The 15,055-nt window shown below is 34.9% G+C and overlaps 1 protein-coding gene across 2 annotated transcripts in view; it reads left to right on the plus strand.

Annotated features, from left to right (window-relative positions):
* Window positions 1–1,326: 1,326 nt before the first annotated feature.
* Window positions 1,327–15,055, plus strand: part of LOC117338845 (glycerol-3-phosphate acyltransferase 1, mitochondrial-like) — a 45,979-nt gene continuing 32,250 nt past the window's right edge. For both annotated transcript variants that reach the window (XM_033900207.1, XM_033900206.1), the window contains exons 1-5: window positions 1,327–1,487; window positions 11,592–11,850; window positions 12,808–12,921; window positions 13,491–13,561; window positions 14,555–14,662. In XM_033900207.1, coding sequence (XP_033756098.1) covers window positions 11,611–11,850; window positions 12,808–12,921; window positions 13,491–13,561; window positions 14,555–14,662 — 533 coding nt within the window. In that variant the 5' untranslated portion in view covers window positions 1,327–1,487; window positions 11,592–11,610. The remainder of the gene's footprint in view (window positions 1,488–11,591; window positions 11,851–12,807; window positions 12,922–13,490; window positions 13,562–14,554; window positions 14,663–15,055) is intronic.

Here is a 15,055-nt window from a genome sequence, read left to right on the forward strand (position 1 = left end):
TTTGTATACAGTTTATAAATGCTAAATGCAAAATGATACAAAAATCATTTTAGGCACATTCATGTATTATTTGGAGGGTGTACATAACATGTCAATGTAAGTAAAACAATCTCAGCAATACTGAATTTTAAGATATTAACTGTTTATTATTAACATATTGTGTTTACACTTTAACCTGTGTACCTAGCTGATGGGTCATAATTAAAAGGCTTTATGCTAATCGAATGAATGAATGAATGAATGAATGAATGAATGATCGATTCATTGAATGAATGAATGAATGAGCCATGTCACGTAGTACGTACGTTGGTCTAACCTAAACTGAATTGCCCTAGGACACTTTACTCGTTGCCCGAAGGAGATGCTTCCCTTGGGCATACTGACACCGTTTAATATTCAGTATGCACGTGTTTGATTGTAAGACAATGAATATACACATTGTTTACATGTTATCCTGACTTGTTTGAATTTTACCTTTAATTATTAACCTGGTATGACGTCACTGAATTAATGACAGAACCTCGGGCGTACGCTGTACGCCGAACAGAGACGAAATGTACATCTCTACAACTTCCTACCTGGGTAGACACTCAACTTCGAAAATATTTTGAAATTCAATAAATCTTATTTATTAGTAGAATATTGGATTTTTGTATGATAACATCTTATCATAATACTTTCATAGTTTAATCAATGTAATAACACATAATCCTCAACATGCATTGGTCTACTCTTGCAATGTTTGTTTTTTTGTCTTTTTAGAAATGTCGTTATAAATATTGAGAGCATTTTAGCTTAACAGAACAAAATGATCTTTTGATAGGGTCGATCTTTCTTAGAGTGTAATTTCGTGGCACATTTGTAATATTATACACTTTTGGATATCTTGGAAATTATATCCCTCTCTTGACACTCCATAGAGCTTCTGCCTTCATGAATGTGGTTTATTTTCTGAAGAATTTGCTATTGCCTTAATTCCCAATTAGAATGTTTGGGCTTAAATTATAATTCAGTACCAACAAATCAAAAGTTTTTATGGGTAATAGTGCCAATAAGTGAATCGTGGTTGATACCTCGGTTAGCTGGAAAGTTCATACCGTAATGTAAATATGATGGATTCAGTTTTGACGGGAATAAGGCAGACCGCCAATAACTTGCGGGTATATATATGTCAAAATGTTGCATCATAAGATTTCCGGAACCGACATACGGTTCTCTCCTTTACCTGACCTCATTATGAATAGTTATAACGCCGGTTTCTATTGGTCTATGAAAGGAAATTGACCAATCGCCAACGTCCTTTCTTCTGTAATGGGCTTGTTGACAATTCAATGCGCACATGTCCGGTGAGAACAGCTTCATGCATATTGCGCTGGACATTGGTCACAATATGGTGATATTGTTTGCACAGATAACAAGTTTACCCAGCTAGACACGGACCATTGCACCATGTCCAGGAAGTGATGCATCCACTGGATTGACCAAAGGTAAGGGTTGTGTGACCGACAGAGGTCATTGTTTCCGACATTCAGACGAAAGCACCGACGTTGGTTTGAAACAGATGCAGTTTAATTACTGGATTAGATTGACCTTCGGCTTCTGTTTTCTTAGATAAGTCTGGTTTCTACATAAATAGCGTTAAATCCAATTTCCAGTTAAGGAAGCAACCGATCTCAAAAAATCTTAGTTATGACCATAACAAAATACAATGCCATTATCAATATCATTCTAACGAGAGTGATCATTTTTTTTTTCTTGTGACCTGTATAACTATTGTCTAAAGAGAGGCATCCTCTAATATTTTTGTGGCAAAGGAATTCCCCATCTCTATTACCCTGTGATAAGTCTGCTCACTATGTTAAATCCATGTTTGTGTTTATTTGCCCCCTGGACTTTACTTGCCTTCCTGCCACACTTGGCACCTAGCTAGCTAAATACCAAAGGAAGGTGTGATCAGGATCGTGGGAGACAGAAGTGAACAGTATGTTACATTATCTTCCAAGAGTTTGTCGTTACTTCTAGAAGTTTGAAGATAGCATAATTAACTGGACTGTGGGTAAGCATCAGTGGCCATGTATACAAGCTCAAATGGTAATGAAGCCATCATTGTGTCTACTAGTACTGTTTAGGATTCATGAGGCCCCATGTTGGAGTTCCAGACTTGGAGTTGACTTTTCCCATTATTGTGATACTGGTGACAACCTGATAACCCTTGATTTAACTTTCAAGCCATGTATAAAGTAGTTGGTGAGAAGATATTCAAACCTGGGTTGTCAGTAGTTTTTCAGAGTAAAGACTCAGATGAGAGGAATACCGTATTTGACCTATTAAGGGCGCCTGCCCTAATAAGGGCGCCCCTACCTTTTTTCAAGGAAATAAATCTTTGACTGAGTGTCAGAATGGGGTTCAAAAGTAATAATAATGTGAAATATTTTGCTACTTTATGTGTTCAATTTTCTTCAGCAAATTAAGTAACTGAAACATGTTTTCGCCACATTTTGTGCATTCCTACAGGCTACAGATGACATGTCAGTGCAAAGAGCACCCAAAACTAAACACACATACAAATAATAACTTACCATCTTTATTTGAAGATAAAGTAAAGACTTCATTCATGTTGATAAATAACTTTTTGTTCAGAACAGAAAGCTAGTAAAAGACATTGTAAATCAATTATTAGGTCAAATAAAACGATGTCTGATATGATCTGGGAAATCACCTGTTCCATTTGAACATAAATGGTGGAACACACGTTCTCTGGTCTAAAGATCAGCTGGCATGGTTTACAAGTTTACAGGAAGTATTCAAGTGATGTTTAAGCTTAATATATGATAATGAATAGATATCTTCATCTGGAATATTTTTATGACTGAATATTTTACCGTTTCCACAACCTTGGGTATTCTGCTATAAGGTATAGATCTAGTCTGTTTCATAAAACTTCAGAATAACTAATCTTAATAAGGGCGCCCCCACTGTCAATTACTTGCGCCCTGCGCCCTTATTAGGTCAAATACGGTATATAGGTGAATAGAATGAAGTATCTAAGCACTTTGAGGTCCTGAGTTCAAGTCCTGGTTTGTTCACTGTATGTTTTCTTTCTCATATTACTGGTATCTTTATTCGCATAAGTTTTCATACATAAACATCACACCCGATGACAGTTGAATTCCTTGTTTGAAAGGTCATCTTTACTTTTAAACATCAACATAAACACCAAACACTGGTAAGCTGATACCAGGTTGATTGAACAAACAAATTTGTCGTTATTTTGTATAACGTGCATGGGTCAGTTAGATGCTTTAGTGCTACAACAACCAGTCAAAAAAGCGTCTGCAAGACCCCGTTGACTAATGAAAAACAGCATCGGAGATTACTTCCTGAAAGCGGAAAATCACTATGGAAAATTCACTAATCAATTTTTGGATTTTAAGATCGATGTCACTAAAAATGATTCAAATTGATTAATTTTCGATTATACTCGATAATCAGCTCATGCCACTATCACTAAGTCAAATGTAAAGGTTGAATCTTTTTCTTGATTGGGTTGATATATTTTATGTCAGTATGAAGCGAAGTTGATTGGAATTTTAATGATGAGTTGTGTGACAAAAGTTCTGTGGTTCTCCTAACTGGTAAATGATCCTTCTTCTTTGAATTATTCTTGTTCCTGTAACTACAAAGAGTTGGCAACTTGTAAGCACCAAGAAAGATCCCTCTGGAATTTTTGTTTACTTCAGTTATCTCCCCTTATGACCATTTATGTGACTCCCTAAAATTCAATTTAACTCTTGTGATAGAAAAGACATGTCTATTTGACTATGTTTTGACCCTTCAGATTTCTGAGAAAGAGTGATTTGACTTCTGAAAATTATGGGTCATCTGGATGCCATGGTAATGAAAAAAACATATGCCACTTTTATACATGAAAGATGCATGTTTTTCAAACGAACATTTGTTCGTTTATTAGAATCCAGAATAGAAGATGGGTGTTATTCACCTATATGGAGATAATTTCACCACCATAACACCTATAATACTACCTCAGTGACATTCACTTCAAACACTAACTCATAATAAGTAGATCTAGATCTACACGTAACTTTGCGATTTTACTTGAATGTGTAAAATGTATTCAGTAGAATGCATCATCATCGTCGTCGTCATCATCATCGTGTGTATTGCAGCCATGTATAGAACGAAATCTGTATAAAAATGACATAGTTATGTGATATACTGTAGGTTTAGGTAGGGGCCACGGTTGCGTACATACGTACATACTCTCTCTCGCTGACCCTTTCGTGTGTTTCTTCATAGAAACCTTAACTTGCGGACTCTGGTTCGGCATCAGGGACTGGGGGCCGCGGTGGCCGAGTGGTTAAGGTGGGGCAGTTGCCAGGTACTGACCGTAGGCCGGTGGCTTTCCTCAACCTCCAAAACCTGGCACGTCCTTAAATGACCCTGGCTGTTAATAGGATGTTAACCAAAATAAACCAAACAAAACCAAAGTAGGCTTAGGTGGTCAGGGTGACTGCTCATAACATTGCCACATAATTCCAAATGTCATTTTCATTTGATGAAAACTGTCAATAAATCAAAGGCAAAAAGATAATTCTTGTTGTTAATGTGTTGCTATTTATATCCTAGACTTTGACAGTATATACATATTACTGTTGTAAAGGAGGTAAATGCAAGATTCTAGGAAATAATAAATAGATTCGATTTGATTTGCCTTTTCTCCAATGACTTGAAGCATGGCATTGACAATTGAAATGAAAAGTACCTGGCAATATTCAGATGATATTAGTTGTTGTGTTTGAAATGCTTACTCATATGTAAAAATGAACAAGTTTATGGCCTGTTTCAATTTTGGCAAATACAGAAATATACGAACAGGCATGGCTTCCATCAACCTTCACGAGAATGACGACATGCTAACTGCACAGAACTCTTCAATAAAACGATGGAATCTGAGAAAGTGAATATCTTAAAACTTGTATGAATTATTATGAAAGATCCAATCAACATTTTACCCTTATAGCCAACAATATGCAAACAATCTAGGTAAGAACATGATAAAGGTGTATTTGATAATAATATGACAATATACCTAACTGCCAGCTGTATGTTATACATATAGTTGTGGAATGTTTCATTAAATGTGTGATGTTCAATTACATAGCTGAGCTCTGCAATTCATTACAGTTGGATGATCAATATTGGAAGGTGACAATATCTACAGACTGTGTCGTATCACAGACTTCTGTTGTCCATGTGTTCGGTTTGAATTTGAAAACGAGGCTTGTGAGTTTACTTTTCCTGTTGGTTAAATTGTTTGATGAAGCTTGTTTGAGGAGTATATACCTTCTCAAATAAAGATTTATTTACATCAAATGATTCCTGAACAAAGGTTTTTATTTTGAAGTACCCTATTGAATGTTTAGGTCAATATGCTCGAGTAATTATTCAATAAGTAAATTCCTAATTCAGGCCTTTATTAGCAGCTCTAGTTTTAGCATTCAGTAATTTTCATGCATATCAATGTACTTATTTTTAGTATAATATGTTTATTAATTCCTAAATCCGATATCAACCAATTTATCAACCTTAAAATTAGTAGAAACTACTTTTGCATTAAACAATTATGTTTGTTTACAGTACTTCCAGTACTTTGATTGTATAAAATAAGTACAGTGCTGTGCTGTACTGTACTGTAGTTAATTATTATCAGTAAAACAATAATGAATTGACAGAAAACAATTGTCACTATCTTCTTAATTATGATTATGAGAGTGAAAACTAAAAAATGTAATGTATCTTTAACTTCATTATTTCAACTTGAGAATTGGTTTCCATGAAAACTGGATATACCCAGGTATATATCTTGGATCCTTGACTTTAATGTACATGTTTACATGTATTAGGAACAATGCCAAATATGATTTGTCAGATTTTCTGGTTGCTTTTCTGACCCCGATTATCGGGATGACTAAAATAATTATTAATACCAAAAATGTTTCTACAGCTAAAATGATATATTATACATGTAACTGTAGGAGAGTTCTGTATTGGGTTCAAAAATCAATACAGCAGATAGAATCTGTACTGATGATACTATAGTATAGATACCAGTGATTGTTTGGCAGAGACTGATATAATACACACAGTGTCCTCAGACAGCTAGTCTTATTAAGGTCAAATAATGGTGTTATGGTAGCTTAATTATGTTACTATGGTTATATAAAATATTTTGAAAAGGGGAAACTTTGTGTAAGGCATTCTGTCCATAGGTAAGTAATTCTACACCAAAATGATGTTTTTGAACAGAATCTATGTCAAATATCGGTGGATAAAACAATACCTGATTCATGTGCTTCTATACAGATTGATACCAAACATTTAAATTTTCAACAGTAGGCTATATATCGGTAATTGGCCACTAGTGTAATATACCCTGGAGTGATTTTCATCGGCTGTGCAAGTCTGAAATTGATTATGACATCATAATCGGGACAACAATATTACCTCATGAATTGACAACAAAATGGTTTCCTCCGTTTGATTTTTTCCACGTCGTTTTTACTTTGAAATCTGTCAAAACATAGGTTCTAAGTTATGTGATAAAAAGTATCTTCAATTTGTCTTCATTTATGAGACTCATCAAGAAGTTTAATTTTTTGCTTGCCAATTACAAGGCTTCATAAAATCTCAAATGAAATGCCACTCTATTGTGTTACTACTGATGCAACATGGGGATGATAACATAAGCAGACTGTCATAAAATTCTAAAAGATCTGGAAATGTTTGTTTATAAATCTGTATTCAATCCATTCATATTGGAATTTGTTTATCAAACAGTTTATGATAATGGTTTTCTCTTCAAAAAATAACCTACCACGCCCAGTTTTCATCAGTGTTCCTAAATAACATGTCTGAAATTCCTTCATTTATCACCTTACATTGTAAATCAATATTGGATTTAACTAAGGGGAAACAATCTTTGTTTCTTTAAATTCTTTCAAATGACCATAGCTGTTGATAGGATGTTAAATGATACAAAAAACCAAATCGATAATTAAATTCTGTATGCTTTCCTATGGGAAATTATAAGCGAAGTCAGGATTTTCGTTAAGTTAAGGAATGTGGATGAAACTGGGATCTGACAAATTTTTATACTACTATAGGTCTCCCCGATACCAAACAGTGAGGAAAGTATAAATACCCATTATAGTCCTGCATTGGGCACCACCTAGGCATCTACATCTATTTATCACCCAGTGAACAGCCAGGGTCATTTTGAGGCAGGGTCTCCTTGTAGTAGTTGGTGACTACCTCACTGAACGATGTAAGGGAGGCCCACGCATGCCATCTGGATCAATAAGGGTGAAGTATCTTGCCCAAGGCCACAGCCAGAATAGCACAGACCAGTCCATTTCTCATCTTCCTGAGAAACACAAACCTGTTCACTTGAAATTACCTGGCCGGTGCTCTAACCGACTGAGTTATCATAGCCCCTTTATAGAAGGATAATCACTGGATATTTAAAACAATAGTATTTAATTATCAAAACAACAGTCTGTTGTTACCTCTCATATTCAATACCACTCAACTTTTTACTGTGTTTTAAGTGTTGAAATTTTTGTGTTTTGAAGCAATCACCATTAAGGTGGTACACACTTTCATGGAAATCCCAAATAAAACAAAAAGCTGTGGAGTATGTACAACTGCACTGAATTTGTTGTATTTACTGTTGTGATAACCATGAAATCCATAAATGTTGATAAACATCAGGCCCTTTATTGCCAGGCAAGTACCAGAAACAATGCCATTACAAAGCTTTTGACAATATGAATTTATAACTAACCTTTTCAACCCCCAACCCTTGCTTGAATGTAATAGTGTTTGTTAACTTGAGAATCTTGTCCCTCTGGACCACTATAAAATCAGCATCAGGTCCACACTATCACAAGCAGACACACACAAACATACTGCAGCCTCCTAATACACATGCACACATGCCACATGCAGGCGCATCTGGCACATAGGGGAGGTCATCCTTAAATGATCATAACTGTTGATAGGGTATTAAACATTACAAAATCAGACTTGTCCCTCTGGTTGAGATCTGCCTACTTTACGATATCATTCCTGGACTCTTGCTTCCCTTACAGAACTTGCCCTTATTTTGAGAACTTCACTATATATAGACAGTATTTTTCCAGACATGCCAAAACATACAAAAAATCTGTATTTAGAAACTGTTAGCATTAAATATTATAAATATACCGAATCCGTTATCAGTGATAAAATACAATAAGGAATTGTTACTCTTGTTTCAGAGGTTGGGAAGGCCTTGTCTAGGTATGGGCAACTTATCACCATTTAAGATTTCTTACAATTTGCTGTTTGTCTATGTAAGACTTAGACATTTTTTATGTGCCACTAAAAATTTTTTTTTATGTCCCATGGCCCTGTCCTTGGAATCGCCAAGCCCTGTTTTTTGGTATGAAATGATTGAAGCAAGACGAAATTGAATTACCAATATTGAGTATTTGGGACCCAAACTTTCTAGAAGAGTAGTACTGACACTACTTGTGTCTAATTTCCAGGTAGATGTATACATGTATTGTAGATATACCATCTACAGTGTCAAGTCACTGTGTCAAGTCACTGTGCCCTGAGGCCAGGTAATCAATCCAGGTGTGACTGGATAGAAACAGGAAGTAGAATGTGTAAACTCCTACATGTCTATAAGTTATACATAGGGCCATAGTCATAACAAATAGAGAAAAAACATCAACTGGGGCGAGTGGGCACTTAATTAACAGGCAGAAGTTTTGACACACAAGGTGTCATTGGTAAAAGTTTTGATTTGAATGGTAAAGACAAGTTATTCCTAAGGCTATTGAATTTCTCTAGAATCCATCACCTGGGGATACCTAACCCAGAGACCTCAAGATATGGTTGTAGGATCTCCTTTATTACTTGTATGGCCAAACTTGTTTTATTTTTCTGAGGAATAAAACATTAACCAGCATTTTCATGAAGAGTGATGGGGTCAGCACTGGTAAATTGCTGTCTATCACACTGGATGTGGAAGGAAAATGTTACTACAGCAATCTTATCAAACCACAGATCTTGGCATGAATACCCAGCCCAATGTCAATATATTATGTGTGTCAAGGTTAGTAACTCTCATGAAAAGCATGTTATGGACAGGGACATCTGTAATATAAATCATGATTAGCTTCATTATATTTATCAGTGAAAAGAGAAATGCTCAGCCGAATTGGTCAAGACCTAGATACTAAAATCCCAAAATTAGGTAGATAACTGTAGGCTAGGTTGTCGCTATTGGGTAGCTAATTATCAACGGCTAATACACTGAACACAGATCTAATACACTGAACACAGATATGCCTCATATCCTTACTGAGTAATTATTGATATATCATGATCTGTCTGTGGTAATCATGTTCAAATCAAGTAGCCCTGTAGATTTTTGACATGCACACATTGACAAATACATTGACTTTCCTTTCCAGTTTATCAGATTTGTTTGGTCTAAATTGAAGTTTTTAAAATGAAAAACACAGAATGTCTTCTAATGTAAATTTTTGAGTTTGATTATTTTTGTTCTAAGAATAACAGTATTAATGAAATCTGTCACTTATCCAGTATTTTTTAAAAAGAAGAACAATTTAATGTCAAATTGAACTGGTCTGACTGCATTTTGGAAAAGGAAAGTTCTGACCAATCCTAAAAATTATCGAATTTACTTGATACTGTATGACGTATATTTTGCAAACCGATCTTAAACGGCTTTACTGAAAAAAAGTTGGTTATAAGTGACAGCGTGTGTGGTAGCTGACACCATAGACCAAGACTGCAATGTGAAACCGGTGTATTTGTATCTTATCCTGATATCAGTTAATATTATATTAATAGATATCGTCTAGTCAGCGTACCTGGCCCAAAGCCCTACTATGGCTAGTTCAGCCTTTCCGGTAAGGTATTTTGACCGATCTGTTGGGCCAGGGGAGTAAGATATAAACCGAAATATAGAGTCAATGCAGGTCATGAGGTATTGGGCACTAATGCCAAAAGGTATGCAGGATAATGAAATATGTTTGAAATATATGTAAGCAATTTATCATTGGCAATAACTCATTTCTTGTCTTAATTTGTATTGAAATGAAAACACAGTTTTGCAACTTTTGTATTGTCTTTAATGTGTATATGTCTTATTTTAATATGAGGGATGATTGATATGTTGTGAGCCTCGTATTGAAAGATGACATCAAAACATGCAGTGGATGACTTTCAGAACAGTCAAGAAAAGGAGTTCTATAAAAGTGGCATTGAGGCCTTTAACACCGCTGGCAAAAGTGTATAGATACTGAAGGGGATTATGTTGAAAAATAATACAATATGTCCTGAAAAATTCAAGTCCTTCAATATGAGGCTCACAACATATCAATCGGCCCTCGTATTTAGGTACAGACCCACTGATTGGGTCATGTGGTCTGCACCTAGATACCAGGTGCCAGTATCAGAGATCCTTGCTGATTAAGATATACCCAATAAGGAATATTAATCATACTATCTAATAGCAGGTTATCATTTAAGTGTTTTAATGCAAAATTTTAAGGGTTAGATTTTAGTATGTATAATTTTATTGATTGGTCAAACTAAAATTCTCTAATTTACATACAGGTAACTGGCTTATCAATCAACCACTGGGAATAGGGGGAGGGGGCTAAAGTTTGTATAATGTCTGTACTACTGTCCCTCCTTCTTTCTGTCTACACGTCATCTTGTTCAGGCCATTCTTCACTAATTGTCATCACTTCATATTTAAGGCATTGGTTCACCTAGGTGAGATGGTGTGGATAGTGTGTTATGTACCAAATGTAGGTCACTTTGACATACATTTTGACCTTTGACCTACGTCAAAGAAAAAAGTTAGTCTGAGCTCTTATCTCCTTCACTACCAGGATATACATACTTTGGGCATGGGTTATAGGTAAGGCAGTGTGTCATGTTTCAAAGTAGGTCACTTGCACCTACATTTTGACCTAAATTGAGGGGAATGGTTGTCCAAGCTTAATTTCCTATCTACTTTTCGCTGGAACTTTATATTTGGGCCAGGGCAGGGTCAACTTAGGTGAGATGTTGTACCAAAGTAAGTCATTTTCACCTACATTTTGCCATTAGATCTTTATCGAAGAAAAGTTTGTTTGAGCCAGATCTTCTGAACTACTTGTCACTGGAACCTCTTACTTGGTCCATTTGCATTGTACTTCTGATATTGCCTAATGAAATATGTTATATGATTCATGGACATTGACATTGACACCACCAAATTAAATATAATTATTAAATTGACACCACCAAATTAAATGTAATTATTAAATCATTGAATATGGGGGTCTGTCAAACATTCAGTGGGTAGAATTAGTTCCAACATGAATTTATTGTCTGTGCATTCTTGTTTTTAGTGATATTCAAGCATTTCAAAATTAGACACTATATTAGTTAGTATTTCTAAATAAGATATATCATATCCTTCTATATTTTGTATTCTTCAGGTTAGCACTAGAAATCACCATGCTGAAAACAAACACCTCTGTCACACCAGATTTGGATTTAGTTTACAAGAAATGGGAACAGCGTGGCCAATCTTCAGCGAATCAGTCTAAACCAAGGGAGGTAACTGGCCAGTTGACCAGCCGCATACTGTGTGAGGGAAGACAACGCTGGAGAGACAAGTTTGGTGACAGTGTGCGACCAGTACGTCACAGAAAGGTCAGGGATAGGAGGAGAGCTGCACCAGCTTCGACAGACTCTGTAAGTTTTTTTACTTCCCATTCTTAAACTTATGATTTTAGTGACCATATTTATGAATCATAAAACATCCTCTAATGACACAATGATTTTTGTTGAAAGATTGTTCTTCTGCTTCTTGTCTCTAGATTGATGGTTAGGACTATCAATGTAGTTAAAGATTTTGCTTCATTTAAGTTCAGAGGAGTCCAATTTGTGATTTGGAGTACATCCTAAAATTGAAGTTTATCCCAATAAATTTTTAATAAAGGTAAAAGGTGTAAAATATTGAAAACTGTTCAAAATTTAGTCGACAGCCATAGGCATTTTAATTAATCTGGCCACCAGGTCCTAAGATTTTTGTAAATCTAGATTATCTCCCCCTAGTTTGAAACATAAGTTCTAAAATCAGACACACTAGAGACAATATTATCAATTTTCAAGTTTATTTATGATCTTGATATTCTAGAGATCAGATAGGGGACCATTCTAGCCATTATCGGCAGAGCAGTATTTTAGAGTAATTTTATTTGTAAAATTCACTCATATAATTTACTGATATCACTAACAGGTGTATAGATTGGTAATTTTCACGATACAATGTATTGATCTTTATTTCATATTTGATGAATTTTGTGTATTGGTATTTGTTTCAATACCTCCAGGTTTTATGATCCATAGTCCCATACTCATTACACTGCAGAAACATAAATAAATAGGGATTCTGGTGCCTACAGATTTTATTGCATTTTCAGTGTGGCAACTTCCTTGTAAATGGCTAAGAGAAATGCACGATTTTGACGATAACTTCAGGGCAATAAATATACATATGTACAGTGTATATATATTTATTGAAATATTGATATATTTCTTGATAGAGAAATGAGTATATATTTTGATCCTTCTTTATAGAGAAATGAGTATATATTTTGATCCTTCTTGATAGAGAAATGAGTATATATTTTGATCCTTTTCCTACAGATAGCCTCTAGACTGATTGCCCAATTTAAAACTACGCCTATCGTGACAGCAGATACACTTAGAGTTGTTCGCCCCTTCATGGGTCAGTGCTGTGCCTGTCTTCCTGACAGTAAGGTATGTACAAGTTTTAACTCTGTTTTGAGATAAAAACTAAATATGATATTGGTACATTTCAATTTTAGTTGATACTTAGTTTGTGTCAGTTATTTGATTTTTCCATTTAATTAATTTATCCTATATACAGACTGAAATTTAGATATTACAGAACAATTGATTTTTGAAATATGATAAGTTATGAAAAAGACAAAAAAGAAATTGCAAAATCTCATACTGACTCCCAACTGCCGTAACAGTTAATCAAGTTCCAAAGAGAGCTTACAATAGCCATTGTTAAAAAGAAGCATACAAATGAAAAACATAGATTCTTTTTCACAGACATTAGCTGAATTGAGCGTAATTGGAAAATATGAATATTGAGTATGATAATTAATTGTGGCTTTGGATTTTGATACACAGCATATTTCAGCTAGGTTTAGGTCTGTGCTGTATTTGGTTGAAATAGGGGTTGAACTGTAGAATTTCCCATGTCCATGTATAAGATACATACATATTGTAAATTAATACGCTAATACAAATCTATTGCGTATGCTTTTCTCTTATATAGACAAATTTTGTGTTGGTAGATTGACCTGATATCAAGCACCACATCTAGTCAAGGGATCCGTGACATCCTCAATGTGAAGACAGAACTGAGGTACAGCATTAGGAATCACATCTAGATAGAAACAGTAACAGAGCTTCCTCAGCGTTGAATTGTTACACATTACTGTATTTAATTATTGAGAATAGGAAAAAACGTAACCAAATTATAACCATTAAATTGGTGAATATTTTCAGTCTTGAAACTGAATTCAGTATTTTGAAAGTATTTCCCCCCATAAAGTTAATGATAAATTTTGGCAAAATGTGCTATTTCAGTATTTCAAAAATCTGATACTGTCACTTGTGCCATTTTCGTCACATCATAGGCAAGCATTCATTGTTAGCAGGTTTATAACATATGAAATATAGTCAAATCTGTCATGTGAACTTCCAAGGAAAAAGGTCACATATGACAGGTGGTTCTGTCATGTGAACTTCCAAGGAAAAAGGTCACATATGACAGGTGGTCTGTTATAAAGGTTCAGGTAACAAGTAGTGTAAATAATGGTCACATATGACAGGTGGTCTCTATATACAGGTTCAGGTAACTAGTATAGTAAATAAAGGTCACGTATGACAGGTGGTCTGTTATCCAGGTTCAGGTAACTAGTATAGTAAATAAAGGTCACATATGACAGGTGGTATCTTATCCAGGTTTAGGTAACTAGTATAGTAAATAAAGGTCACATATGACAGGTGGTCTCTATATCCAGGTTCAGGTAACTAGTATAGTAAATAAAGGTCACATATGACAGGTGGTATCTTATCCAGGTTCAGGTAAATAGTATAGTAATTAACATTGGGAAGGAAAAATATGGTCACATATGAGCAAGTCATATAATTGAAGTGGCAACTAAGTTTGTCTGTATATTAAATGATAATACATGTACTTAGTTGTGGTAGCTATAGACAAATAGTCCCTTTGTCATATTATTTCCAGTTTGAAATACAAGGAATAAATATTCCTAAATTTTTAAGCTGGGTAAATAACTACATGTAATATGGTAGCATTGGAGTGACAAGACATCCTGGTACATTATTGTAGGTCTGGTGGTTTTTTGGAGACTTCGTTTGACCAGTTGGTGTACAGCCTGAGGAGAAAGACCATACACAAGTATCCTGATGTTTCGCTGGCCGTTCTCACCTGTAACAGGTAGGTAGTGCCTAACTTATGTGATCTCTACTTTCTATCTGTCAAAAATTCAAGTAAAACCTTGTCAGGGTAGTGACTTGAACTGTATTTAGATGTGAATTAAAAACACATCTACCTTATTCACAGATAATATGCTGTGCACTGTAATCAGGTCAGTGCTATCTTCAGTGGAAAGTTGTTGGATTGACCTTGCTAAAATTAAAGTTTCACCAAATGTTAATTCTGATTGATATTTTGTACGAGTAAGTATTAATTAATGTATAAAATATAAATATTTGTGTGTACTTTATTTCACGGTTTAGAGCTTTCAAATTATTTTGTGGGTAAAAACTTGATATATATTAAAATGATATTCATTGTGTTTATATTTGTGGCTCCATAGCATCCATAGCA

The sequence above is a fragment of the Pecten maximus genome, chromosome 12 (assembly GCF_902652985.1).
Source record: "Pecten maximus chromosome 12, xPecMax1.1, whole genome shotgun sequence".
Taxonomy (NCBI): domain Eukaryota; kingdom Metazoa; phylum Mollusca; class Bivalvia; order Pectinida; family Pectinidae; genus Pecten; species Pecten maximus.